General features: G+C 39.8%; 1 protein-coding gene across 1 annotated transcript in view; it reads left to right on the top strand.

Annotated features, from left to right (window-relative positions):
• The window catches only part of LOC115454559, a 60135-nt gene extending 56839 nt beyond the window's left edge, over positions 1-3296 (top strand). The window contains exons 12-16 of the mRNA XM_037436704.1: positions 31-144; positions 1178-1267; positions 1678-1788; positions 2782-2975; positions 3126-3296. Of these exons, the coding sequence (XP_037292601.1) occupies positions 31-144; positions 1178-1267; positions 1678-1788; positions 2782-2975; positions 3126-3296 (680 nt within the window). The remainder of the gene's footprint in view (positions 1-30; positions 145-1177; positions 1268-1677; positions 1789-2781; positions 2976-3125) is intronic.
• Positions 3297-14696: the final 11400 nt, after the last annotated feature.

Genomic DNA, 14696 nt, shown 5'->3' with positions numbered 1-14696 from the left:
GTATTGCTCTTAGAATATGTACTATCTTAGCCCCAGAGGAGGGCGTGGAGCCCCCCACGGAGCCCGAGCCGGAGTCCGAGGAGCCAGATCATCAGAAAGTGGAGGTCCCGCTCGGAGGGAACGTGCAGCTGCACTGTCCTAAAGGTAAGACTAGCTGCGACCGTGAGGGATACAAATTTGATATCCGTGAAATTGTAAAAGATTTGTGAATAGATGTTTCAAATATTAAAAGGGAGGAGTTGAAAATTACGAAAGGGTGGTTTTGTAGCATTTCTATAATCTATCTGCTCATACAAAACATAACAATACGCTTTTCTATCATGCAGAAATAGAAGTACAATCGAACTAGGTCATTTATATTGTGAACTTACTGACTATAAATTGTTGAAACACATTAAGTAAAATTCACTTTCACGTTACTGACTTGCTCACTATGTAACCACATAAAACAACTAAAATCAGACAATACATTGCTCTCTTCTTTTAAAAACTCATTCCCATCATGAACATTTCACAGCACAATAGCAAAGCTAAACATTTTTCTGCTACAAAATGAGTCGGCCGGCACTCGCAGCGATAAGTTTCATAGCAATAGCGTGCTTCACTGAAGCGATAAATCAGCTTACAGCGCGGTCCGCGTGTCGGATGTACGGACTCGTATATTGCAGCGGGCGAAGTCGGTAAAGTGATAATTAGACTGAATTATTATTTGTCAGATAATGTATTATCTGTACTTTCAATTTCCACCCTTGTAAGTCGGCAAGGCAACCAAAATTCATTTGCTCATGACCTTGTTCATTCACGCGTAGCGAAGAACTTGAGGTTTAATTATTATGCTATTTTTAACTTACAAAAAATTTCTTTGTATGACGAGACGAGCCTGCTGTTCGCCCGATGGTTGGCGGTACGACCGCCCATAAACAACACAAACACCATCCAACACCATGAATTACGAAGTATTGTTTAATATTCCACTGCGCTCGCCGTCCTGACACATGAGGTCTTATTATGTCCAGTAGTTACATTGGCTACTATGTCTTTCAAACCGGAACACAACAGTGACTAGACACTGCTGCTTGGCGGCAGAAATAGACATTGCACCTGTTGTGTAGGCTACACTGCTACTATATTGAGGCTTTAGTTGCCATATACTGTAAGCAGACTGTGCACCGTGCAGGTAGCGTGGGCTGCTGGTGGCGGCGCGTGGTGGGCAACGCGACCGACACGTGGGCGCCCGCCGGCTCGCACCACGCGCACGGCGTGCTCGGTGACTAACTGCATAATATATTGTCAAATATAATAAGCCCCATCTCAGTAAGACCTCGGAAAATGATTAATTATCAACGGTAGTTGACTATATATTGGTTTATTATAATATATTAATTTGTTAATAAATTATTTTAATACGAATTTACTCGCAAGGGTTTAATCACTATCCGTGTGAGCGAAGGAATTAAACTCTATCTTAATATCCCCTTGAGTGATTAATAATCAAAAATTCTTACTTAGTGTTCACCTATTTAAGCAATATAAGGAACGTGTAAAATTAATTAATTATTTTTTTTATATTGCATTTTATTTTATATTATTTTAATAGTTGTGTGCTTTATATTAACAAGAAAGATATCGAAAACCTTGTAAGTTTTTACATGGGTTTTTACTAGGTTTTTTGTGCAGGTATAAAGGAGGCGCTGTATCAAGAGGGTGGGGAGTACCGGTGCGTGGGGGCGCGCGCGCCGGATCTAATGCGCCTGCGCGAACTGAAGCGGGTTACTCTCAGAGTCACTGGTGAGTTGAGATTCCCCTTTTAATTGAGAAATTTTGAGATGGCACGTCATCAGTCTGTAAGTTCTATATAATAATTTATTATGTATTTTTTCCATCATTTAGTGTGTTTTACACATCATATAATAAATACATGCTTCATATTTAGGAAGATAAATAATGTCAGAGGGAATTTAAAAAAGTGTTCACGCGGGAGAGTTGCAACCAAAATCTTTGAAATCGCAAGTTGTAGCTCGTGTTGATACTATTTGTAGGACTTCATTGACTCATATGAGTCGAATTTCGCGTATTTTATTCAAATATAAATATTCCGCTCGCGCACGCAGCCGGTACAAGGCTTCTCTTTGTATCGTGGACAGTCGCGCGGAAAATCACGAGCCAGGGATAAGGGACGCTTATTAAATCGCACACGGCTGAAGAAATCACTTTGAATGCATCAACCAGTCAGCTGAGAGGAATCACTTGTACGACTACACTTGAAGCTAAGTGCTCGATAATCGCTGTTGCGAAATGACAGTGCTTTGGAGCGCTCTTATTGTAGTTTACTTTTTTCTCAGACATAGTTTAGCTTTTTAGTGAGAAGACAAAAATCAGAGGCGAAGAGTGGACAAAGCCTCTAAATAAAATAAAATATTAAACACATAATATATACATTAGCCTGGCGGTAGAAGTAGACAAATCGACGATATCTACGCAAGTAGATTGCCGCCTACACCATGTTGATCGTATATTTTTTTATAGGAGCACAGCAAAATGACCCTACTGTACCTCATAGTCAATGGAGTAAAGCTCACATAGTGTGTCGAATAAGGAGATATAATTACCCCTCACAAGTCGAAACAATTATGCCGGTCTATTTGAACAGGGTGATCCTAAAACGTGACACGTGAGCAATTACGGCGGGTTTTGCATGTTGGTTGCGGAGGTCGCTATCCGAGTAGATATACATATCTTGTCAGCTACCGGGGCAGACTCGTACAGTGCGCTGTGTGGCAGGCGGCGCGACGGCGACGGCGCTGAGCGCGGAGCCGGCCCGCGGCGGCGGCTGGCGGCTGGAGTGCGGCGCGTGCGGGCGCGGCGTGCGCGTGGCGTGGGTGTTGCCCGACGGCAGCGTGGCGCGCGCCGCGCTCGCGCCCGACCTCGCGCAGCACTGCTGGCGCGCCGCGCTGCACGTCAGGGACCCGGACGAGGTGCGCACCCATTGAGATCTTATTTGGAACTGACAACGTCAGATAAAAACGGTTGGAACATTTCCTGTCAGACCGATATTATGTCTGATCGATGACGTTTAGTTTTAAATTTAGCTTCAATTAGTGTGTAGCCAAAGTTTTGTTCACCAGGTGTGGTGCGTGGCGGTGGGCGGTAGCGGCGGCGCGGTGGCGGTGTTCCCCCGCCGCGGGGCGCACCCGTCCCCCGCGCCCGCGCGACACACCGTCCGCGCGCTGCACGACGCGGCCTCCACTCATCACCCCGTCATCACCATCATCGCGCTCATCACCGTGCTTTGGTGAACTGTCGAAGAGCGATCTCATCACCTGTTGGTGGACTATTCGGTCGTGTAATGAGAGTGATATGTGCTAAGTGCTGTCGGTCAAGTGTCGCTATAGAGTGCAGAAACCCTATTTTCTATTTCATCCGGTGTTACAATGTCGTAAACTAAATGTCCTTTCATGGATTCGAAATTGGTAATATTTTAATTATACTCAAACAAAAATATCGCACAGCGGTCAAATTACGTAATTTATTTTCCGGACAGTAACTTTATTGAGTTTTAATGTAACTTGATTGCTTCCTTATAATAAAAGCGGTATTTTTACATTAACATCAATGAGGAAACAAATTCAAATTAAGAACATGTAAATGATTTGTCGACTAAATAATTTGGGCATATCATTTTTGTCCAACATTTTGTAAAACACCCGTCCAACACTTGTCCGACAGTGGGCCGACACTCGGTCTCGCGGCCGACTTTCCTTACATTAGTCTTCGTAGTGCGTACTGTGTATCGTTACTAATAATTTGTTACTCCTAGTATACTCACCGTCGCGTCCCGCGCTGCGTCAACAAATTGTCTTATCCTCTCTTTTTCCTTATTTCACAGTCATAACAAACATGAAAATCGGTGTAGACTGTCCAATACCATTGCTACATAAAATGCACTAGTTTAAGGTTTAGAATGGCCTAACTTTGTCCATTTTGTACGGTTGCCAATGCAATCTTAGCCTGGATTGTGCGTATTGGCTTTGTAGCAAGCGTGTTGCTAAAATTATCAGAAGTGTTGCAATAATGTGCTCCGAACACTCTAAAATGCACTTCAATCAAAGACAACGATTTCTATTGAACATGACCGTTCCTAAAGGCGAGTCCGATTTGCGTCAAATGTTTCTTTGACTGTGAACTTTGTCCACTTTGTAGAACTTTCTGTGTCCTTTTCTCGAAGCTGAAGTTGCATGTAATGTGACGTTAGACTAAGTCTCTGCTACTGAGCACTTGTTAAAGTTTACATATTATATGATTGTTGTTCCTTTCGCTTCTTTCGGTGTGCGTGATCGAGATATTTTTGGGAAATGGTAACTAAACCTGATATTATGAATACAATTTCATAATATCATAAAAACCTTAAATTTAGATGTGTTATCGAGTACAATCGATTAAATTTCCAATAAAAACTCTCGTTAAACACGGGAAACAATGGTATTCACCTTTGATACCTAGTACTTGAACTCAACTAGTCTAGGAAAACCTAAGTTATCATTAACTATGAAATATTAAAGGAAATGATGTCATAAATATCATGTATTGGAGACTTTATTTGCCGAACATCTCTCAGTAACGCACTCCACTTTTCCCACTCTTACTTCTCTGCTATCCCCCTAGTTGTAAGGCTTTGTACATAGTGGCGCAGCGCGACGCGACTCTCGTCCTACGTTCGTATCCCTTCTCATTGTCGTGTAACGTGTAATATAAACAGGAAGCGGATGTGCCAAATTGTTGATAATTAATTATAAATCTTATACGAGTGTTCGGTAAGTGTTTAGTTGTGTGAGCGGAGTAGTGCAATGAACACCAAAGGTATGTGTGATGCGTGTGTGGGTGAAGCTCGGGGAACTGTCTCGCTGAGTCGTGGACTAGTTTCGGAACGTGTTTTCTATGCGACGCGCCACTTCGAACAGTTTCATCGGTCCGATAACTACCCGCGAGTCTAAACTTGTCCGTTCGGACAGGAGAACGGAGAGGAAAATAAAGTTTTGTTTTCTCTAAGTAAGAAATATTTATTCAAAGCTAAAATTCGGCACAAATTGAACGAATTGTGTTCTAAAGACATTTAAAATGAAAATTTGTTTCATCCGATTCAATCAGTTATTCAAATTTCAAAGACAATTCGTACAACGATTGAGTGAACAGACAACGAAAACAAAAAGTACAATACTATTAAAATCGCTTTGGTTCATTAACACAAAGGGAAGATTTAAAGCAAAATCTTACTTACATTAAAATAATAGAATAAAGATTATTATGCGTACTTATGCAGGAGACGCTATAAGACGCAGTGCGTACTTAAATATTTGAAATAGCTAATGCAATGTAAATTAGGTGCTATTATGACATATTATTGCGAAAATATTTTTAATGTAGTAAACAGTGCGACGGTTCCCCGGGTTGCGGAGAGCGAGCTAGCGATATAGTTGTAAACATATATTTTATATAGATGTCAAATTAATCGTAACCGACACACGCGAGGGCTTCAGCGGCGCACGCGTCGTGTTATATGTCAATTGTGTGCGTTAGTGGGCGCGCAGACTCCGGGTGCAGTTTGGTCGCTCAATGACTTTCTGGTTGTTAAGTAACTAAGCAGTTGCTGAGTCATTTGGTTGTTCTGATGACTAGCGCTAAAACCATTAAGTATAATATACACGTCTAGATATTGTGGCTTGATGTGTCGAGCTTGTGTGTGTAATAACATTCGTATATGTGTGCATTATTACTTCATTGATAAAAAAGTCAGCAAACAATCAATGATTGCTATAGTCAGCAGCAAATTAAATTTCACGTTTGTTTTTCTAGTCGTATGAATATTATAATGTGGCGTAACGTTAACTTGGTAAATTGATATCCGTTTACGCATGGAAACCTGATTAGTACTTCAAAATGGCACGAATAATGGTCTTAATCTTCTGTGTCATATATTACCAGTAAAGTTGAACACAATTGTGACAATCATCGGGAAATATAATAGTCGACATTATATCTGCCTACAGCTACTACTTATAGTAGAGTACATTCACTTACTGGTTTTCAGATAAAGAAAAATATATTGTATTCCACTCAAATTGAATTCATTTTTAAATACTAAGACGCGATATAAGTGCGCGCCCACTGCGCATGAGCGCTACCACAATTTTTGCAACACGAGTAGGCTAAGTATATGTAACGGTGCGTGTGTAGTGACGTCATAGTGTATCGCGTTGTCTCACTGTCGTGTAGTTACTCATCACTCAGCGGGCACTCGCAGCGGCATGCGGTTCAATTAAATGTCATATTCCTAACTTTATCATTTTATACCTTTAAACTGAAATTTATCTACGTAGAATTCGGCCGAAGAGCAACGATTCATGTTTTTTTTGTTTGTTACAGTGGCTATTAGCAATGGGTATTCATTGAATATATCTCTGCCGACTTTATCGAACAAACATGGCTATGTTGACGTTATATAAAGTAGATCTATCTGTGTCCTTACGAAGGGTACGCGTCCCAAAACTTTTTGTTATTGAAAAAGATACTGCGAAGTTAAATGAAACTATAACAGAGTTTGTGAAGGGCGTGCATGCCGCTGAGAGGCCCGTGTCGTTGTTGTTAGAATTGTGAGCCTCCTGTAGGGGTGAGGAGAGGGCGTCGGGGTGCGTGCGGGAGGGGCGCAGGCGCGTCGCGGGACGAGCCGAAGTTGATTATTGTCAATGAAGAGAATTTAAAAAAATCAGTAACTTAGTTTAGTTAGTTAGGTCATAGTCGAAATGTATTTTTGTATGTGCGGGTCAATTGTGAGCGCGTGCGGGGAGTCGGCGCGGCCTCGGTACTCGCGCGGACTCCGCGCGCGACATCAAAAAAAGTTGTATAAAATGTTTAAAATTGAAAGTTTAATTTGACGTACCTGGATCGTGGAGGAACCATCCGTCCATTGCGGAATTCGAAGTAGCTAGTTAAGAGCCGCTTAGCACCCTTCCTTTCTTCTTCAACACATTCTCTCCAGCGACGCTGTCGTATCCCGTAGGTAACGCAATTGTAAATAGTTTATATGTGTAGCGGACGTTTGTGACGCGGCCTGACGGCCCCCGCACCTCCGACGCGCACGACACGCCACTACCACGTCACACAAACGCCACTCACAACTTAGACCGTCATGAGTTTTTAAACTCGTACGGATAAATTACACCGTGCCGCGTTTTACGAGTTTCAACTTTGTTGTCTAACTTTAAAATTTTCAATTTTAATCCTTGGTAAAGCTACTCCCAACGAAGCCGCACAAAAACATTAAAATTACCGAAGCCTTAACATACATACCTACTGTTAATAAACATAAACAGAAAGGGCTTTCAATCCTTTACGACCTTTTAGCCGAAAAGTTAATGTTTAATCTTACATTTTTAGCATACAGATCAAACGGTTAAGCCGCCGAGAGCACACAAAGGCGCATGTACTTATAATCCCGTTATTACTTTTCTACAATGTTTTATATCAAAAGGCTTCGGGCGAAACGACGCCTTTCAAACGTATGAATCTTAAGGGAATATTTTTCCGCTTTAATGAGCCATAAAAGCGAATGTATCCGGCGCTGCGTGGCTCGTGCGGGAGTGGTGCGGGAGTTGTGCGTGAGTTGTGCGTTTGTGGCGCGTGGTGGTGTCGCTCTCGTACGACGGACACTCGTGGCTGGCGTCCGGACAGTGAGTGTCGCGCGACGGTGCCAATACACCCAACTATACATACATAGATCATAATATATATTTACATTATTAATATACATTTTATTGTTTTACTTTGATATAATGTACAGAATCCATATATTCATCGCAATGTGTTTATGGAAAATCGTATACTGGATAAAATAAACGATATGGAAAAACTGGTGATTTTAATTTCCATCATCTCGCATTATACAGCGAAGACCATAAAACCTCTTCTCAAGGGAACTTGGAGCTTATACCACTTCACATAGAGTCCATTATGGTGTCGCTTCGATATTTTAATAAAATTAATTTGGCTAAGAGTGCGTAAAGAGCCAGCCATGCGTACAATCGAAGCGGACGGAGGCAAAGTTTTAGCGAAATTAGGAAGGTTTTAATGTATGCGCGCGAGGAACGAGTGGAGGGGAGGGAGGGGGGTTGAGGAGACGTGGGGGGGGGGTGCAGCGTCCGGTGCAGTAATAACAACTGCATTGAGACGCGATATTGGTATGAATAATGCACGACGTTGGAGGAGGCAAGAATTGACCGCTTAGAATTTGGTTCCGAGTTTTCGGATGTATTCCAATAATATATTTTTATTGCTTGAATACATCGGTATATTGCAGCATACTTTATTCATTTTAAATTAGCATTATATTCATAATATTAATATTGTCTAAACGTTAAACAATTTCAGTTATTTATCGCTATCCTATCATAATTTTTGAAATTATAGAAGTTACAATATCACTGGAAAATCACTTACCTATTATAACAGCGAAACGCATTGAAATTCGTTAACCTGGTTTTACAAGATGTGCGGAGAAAACTGCTTGAACTTAGATTACAAAGCATTTTTAGATTACACAAAATTCATGTAAAAGGGTCAAAGAAGTGGGACAATAGGAATCATGAGTATATCGGAGAGGAGGCGCCTCGCAGAATTTGTTATAATTATTAAACATCACCAATCTACTATGAAACGACAGTTGGTGCTGCAAACTTTAACTGTCAGTTTCATAGTAAGGTGACTCCATCCTCTCCAATGCTTGAAGATATTGGTGTATCACAAAACATAACAATAAAAAAATATATATATAATAAAAGTTCACGTACACTGCCATTGTAATGATAAGATACAGTTGCCAAGGTTTCAGTGTAAACCGGTACAAATTGTGAATTACTGTCGGCGACGTGACGGCCACTCTAAGGTTTTGGACACACACATCCGGGAGCGGGCAGTAACGGGACCTTTTAAAATAGCGACTTACAACTAATATTGACTATGTCAATGCTTGATAAAATAAAATGCTTTATTTATCACGTAGGCAAATATCAATCTATGATAAGTCAAGGTGAGAATACTTAATTATTACATAGATAAAACACCGTGTTTACAAATCTTATTTATAGAGTAAAAATATATTGACAAACCAAACAAAATTTAATACACAATTATTTATTGTGTGGGGAAAAGTCGTTTATACTTAGTCTGGCCATAAATACTGTTACACTTAATTATAAAAAAATATTACATTTGAATTTCGAATCTGTCATTTTTATACGATTGTTCATTGTGTTTTCTCATTTTGGCGCCAATACATTGTAAAATATTTTGCGATATTAAAATGGTGTGGGGTGATAAAGAGAACCGAATCGCTGTGATAGCATTACACAAAGTAGGTATGGAGCCAAATGCAATTTTTAAAACTCTCCATACACTTGGTATTAGTAAAATGTTTGTGTACCGGGCTATTAATAGGTACAATGAGACCTCCTCTGTTTGTGACAGAAAAGATCTGGCCGTCCACGTAGTGTTCGTACGAAAAAGGTGGTCAAAGCAGTAAGGGAAAGAATTCGAAGAAATCCTGTCCGAAAGCAAAAGATTTTATCTCGGGAAATGAAGATAGCACCTAGAACCATGTCGCGTATTTTAAAAGATGACTTAGGACTTGCAGCCTATAAGAGACGCACTGGCCATTTCTTAACTGATAATTTAAAGAAGAATAGGGTGGTAAAATCGAAACAACTACTGAAGCGGTACGCAAAGGGAGGTCACAGAAAAATTTTGTTTACGGATGAGAAAATTTTTACAATTGAGCAACATTTTAACAAACAAAATGACCGTATTTATGCTCAAAGCTCTAAGGAAGCTTCCCAATTAGTCGACAGAGTGCAACGTGGACATTATCCGACTTCAGTGATGGTTTGGTGGGGTGTTAGCTATGAAGGAGTGACTGAGCCATATTTTTGTGAAAAGGTATCAAAACATCGGCACAAGTGTATCAAGATACCATTCTTGAGAAGGTAGTTAAGCCCCTTAACATCACCATGTTCAATAACCAAGTATGGTCCTTCCAGCAAGACTCGGCGCCGGGTCATAAAGCTCGGTCCACGCAGTCTTGGTTGGAATCGAACGTTTCGGACTTCATCAGAGCTGAAGACTGGCCGTCGTCTAGTCCCGATCTTAATCCGCTGGATTATGATTTGTGGTCAGTTTTAAAAAGTACAGCTTGCTCTAAACGCCATGATAATTTGGAGTCCCTAAAACAATCTATACGATTGGCAGTGAAGAATTTTCCCATGGAAAGAGTGCGTGCTTCTATTGATAACTGGCCTCATCGTTTAAAGGACTGTATTGCAGCCAATGGAGACCACTTCGAATAAGCTTTTTATATTTTTAATTGTTTTATATTTATGTATTAAACTGACACACTGTAAAAGTAATAAATGTTATTTGCAGTTAACAATTTTCTTTTTTCTTTATTACAATATTTATGGCAAGACTAGGTATAACTAAAGACATTTTATATTGATATTGATACTCACTGATGGTAGAGCTCTGGTATTTATTTTATACAAGCATGACCAACTGATCGTACTGCATCTGTTGGTGAACAACGTGCAGTCCAGAGAAATCTATTTTTTTATTTTTATTCGGGCACTTCAAATTGACCCCACTACACCTGATGGTAGGTGGTGTGGGGTTCAATAGAATATCGACTAACGGAAGACGAGTACCCCTCGACAGTCGACACAATTATGCCGGCCTGTTCGCACCGGATATATATAGGCTGATCCCGAAACGCGACACACTTCGTGGGCGACTATGGCGGGTTTTAACACCTTGTGTACGGTGGTCGCTATCCGGGCGGATATAAAATATATCCTACCACTAGAAAGATTGACTGATAGAGGATACAAACAGTTACCACTCTATCGAGACCCGTCTACACTTATCATGCACAGTGACGTCATCAAGGCGTGTTACTAAAAGAAACTGTCCTGCCTGCCCTTCATAGCCCTATATAACCAAACCTTTACTGGCATCGTGTGTCCTTTAAGGGATAACACGCGGTAGAGACGCAGCTGTCTCTATGTAGAGGCTAGACCATCCTGACATGATGGATCGCTCGGGCACGCGCCGATAAAATATATAAACTGAGAATTCTTTCCACTAAAATGATTTAGTAGAAAGAATAGGATAAGGTTTTGCATAAGTGGGTAGTACCAAGTGAACGTGATTTCTCTAATGGTAAATATAAATAAATCATAATTGGAATAAATATCAACAAACAAAGCGAATTGTAAGGCTCTTGTGGGAAGAATAATATTAAATTTTAGAAGCCTCTAAATTATATCTGCTAACAATAAGAAAAATATTTGGTACACAAGTGTCCGAGAAAAAAAAACTTTCAAATTAAAATGTTATTTACCCGATATGTATTTTTTTAAATAAGTAATTTTAGTTATAGTTTTAACTCAGACGCAATAAAGTTATATTGGATCTCATAGTAATATCTTAAAGTCTAAATTTTGTCGACGATCCGAAAGTGCTTTTACAGCTAGCTAAAATTCAGATAGCTTTTCCCTATGACTCCCGATAGTGGGTTCGGATTTATTTCATTAGGTCTGCTTAGATGACAAACTTTACACACTAGTTACACAACACTGGTTAATTAGAAACGCGATTGGATTAATCTAACGTAGTCCTGAGAGAGAAATCAATTTACTACTAATGAGCTCTTAGGACTTTGTCTCATGTATGGGTAACATTCAAGAGTAAATTCAACGGTTATTATTACATCATGAATCATGTTTGGTTTATAATTAATAAATGAAACTATATTAATATGTTATTTTAAACGTTTTTCTAATACGATTTTCCCGAGACTCGATACCCCGGAAAAGCTAAATGAAATTAATTTCCAACATGCACGAAAAAGTGTGTTGTGTTGACCCCACATGGCAGTGAGATAGGATCAAGTACATCCACGTTGTCTCATCTCTGCATCAGTTGAAACAACTCGTAGAGAAGGCCCGAACTGGTAAAATCCATGCTATACATATTGTACGTAGATATATAAATAAATGAAACAGTTAAAATATAAAATATGGTTTCGCAGATGAAACGGCCCAATTTTTTCAGAATAAAATCATAAAAATGACATATAGAGCAAACAGCGTGACATAAAGCCATGTAGAGAGAGAGTCGGTGCCCGGCGGAGGCGCGTGTAACGGGGACAAATTGCTTCATCGGCACTTTTAGACGCTGTGTAAATGTGGCAAAATATTTACTTTTCGTAGAGATATTGTTGAATTTTTTTAAACATTACGTATTAGATTACAATTTTAATATTGTATTAAAAGCACGTAAATTGGCGGTATCGTCTAATCTTTGCATCTATTACAATTCAATATTAATACATTTGTAACAATCATGATTTGGGCACAAATTTTGGAGTGCAATCTAGATTAAGTACTAAACCCTAGCCATAATCATCCTTATTATATGTTTTGATTGTAATCTGTGTGTTTTAAATAATAAAAAAATAAAATACAAATGCTTTGTTGAACTTAAAAGTTATTTTTAATTGTACGTATGTACTTTTTTATACGGCATGGTCAAGTACCCCAACTGCACCTGATGGTAAGTAGAGTGTAGTCTAGATAGATTGTCGATTGAGGAGAAATTATCGTCTCTCTCTAGTCGACGCAGGACACAATTATGTCGGCCTATTTGAAACGGATAGGGTGATCCCGCAAAACGTGGGCCACTCTTGCGGGTTTTACACCTTATGCTACCACCAGTAGAAAAGTTTACTTACAGAAAAGTTTTTTTTATGTAATCGAATGATTAACAAACCTGCCTTAGTTGCGACACCAACCAGACTTTTAAATTGCAAAATATAAAAGATAGCTGGTTAATTAGTTCATCAATTTTTAAATGTTGTTCTCTTATTATTACGTTAAGTACCATAAGATAAGGTTTTAAGTAAATTCTTGCCCAAATAATTGCTAAAACCATGTATGAAAAATATCTCCGCATTTTACAGAAAGGAACAAAGCCGTTTACGTCGAATATAAAACAGAATGAGACATGTCTGGTAAATGTACGTAAAGTTGGCAAATGTGTCGCGAGCGTGCGACTTCCATTTCGATGCAAATACGAGCTGCAGCCGACCGTGCATCTGTTTGTGTCGGAGATAGCCTTTAGACACGTACCTGGCGCCTTTATCCTCTAACGGATAGGCAGACGCCACATGCTGACTGCACCGACATTTTTGTCCCATGATTTGATATTCCCATGGCATATTTCGTCCTCTTGCATATCGGTCGTTATCAAATGTCTATACCATATAGTTTAATCATTGCCCACTGCTGAAAAAATAGTACTGTATCAGAAATATTAATAAACATTTTAAATTAAATTTGCAGCCTCCATGAACCGCCCCCCCTCCTCCCCCCGGTGACCACGCAGGCTGCAGAGTCTTCGAAACGTCGGGAGAAAAAGTAAAATATTAAAACCGCGATAAATTCCGAAAAATAGTTTAATATTAATTAAAACTCCTAAACCAGTATAATTTGTATGTGTGCTGAACATGTTTATAAAATAATAAAAATACCTTATATTTAGAATGCACCCCTACAGTAAAAATAAGATTTTTCGCTTTGTTTAGAACGCATCTTTCGACAGGTGTCGAGGCGGCCAACACGGTAACACACAATAATGAATTCTCTCGGAGTCGCGTTCAGAAACTACATGTGTAAACAGAACGAACATTCAGATGTCGCGTGAATTCTGCGGGTTAAGAACCAGTGGAGTGTGGCGTTAATACATATTGTATTGTATTAATAATATTTTTTTGTTGTGTTCTGAACACACCTTTTGGTAGGTGCAGAGGCTCGCGGTGACCAACACGCTAATACAATATTATGGTAATGTATTCTCGCGTCGCGTTCAGAAACTGCACATGTTAGGTTTACATTGAGATGTCGCATGTATTTTGCAAGCGTATGAGTATAGTGTCGCCTCAATTGCGTGCTGCCTTGGTGGCGGAGTAATATTGTGTGCGCGGTACGACTGTCGCGCTGAAGTCTCGGGTTCGAATCGGGCAAAGTGATATTGTGTTTTTACTTTAAATCAGCCTGGAGTCTGGAAGTGAGCCCGGTAAATGGCAATAGGTTCACCCATTATTTCATGGTACCTAATATACCAGCCAAAATGTGGGTGTGTTACAGCTCTGCCTAGCCCTGAGAAGGGATGAAGCTATGTATATATGTAATATGTATTATTAAGGAATATTTGTATTTAATAGTAAAGGAAAAAGGACTAGGTGTGATACATCTAAAGGTTAACTAAGTGGTCATACCACAAATTAGAGTGATTGTAAGTGTTGACCTTTAAGGGGGGATTGAAATTAGAAAGGTGATTGAACCCTCGCCTCTCGGAAATCCCATTGATCATACAAATCGTTGCCACTTCCCGTAGGTATTCAGTACAGTGCTATCAATCAATTCAATTAAAGTGGAAGCAGTTTAGTCTCCGCTCGTGTATGTGCCACAGGTTTACTGAGTGTCCAGTGAACTCTAACAGTGGTGTTTCCAGCAGATGCGTGACACGCAACTTGTATGCGATAGAATTTATCCAAAATTCTGTCTGGTGTTTACCAAACACAAGCAACCTGATTC

This window comes from Manduca sexta, chromosome 2 (genome assembly GCF_014839805.1).
Source record: "Manduca sexta isolate Smith_Timp_Sample1 chromosome 2, JHU_Msex_v1.0, whole genome shotgun sequence".
NCBI lineage: Eukaryota > Metazoa > Arthropoda > Insecta > Lepidoptera > Sphingidae > Manduca > Manduca sexta.
The sequence above is the reverse complement of the archived record's forward strand: the minus strand, read 5'-3'. Positions and strand labels throughout refer to the sequence as shown.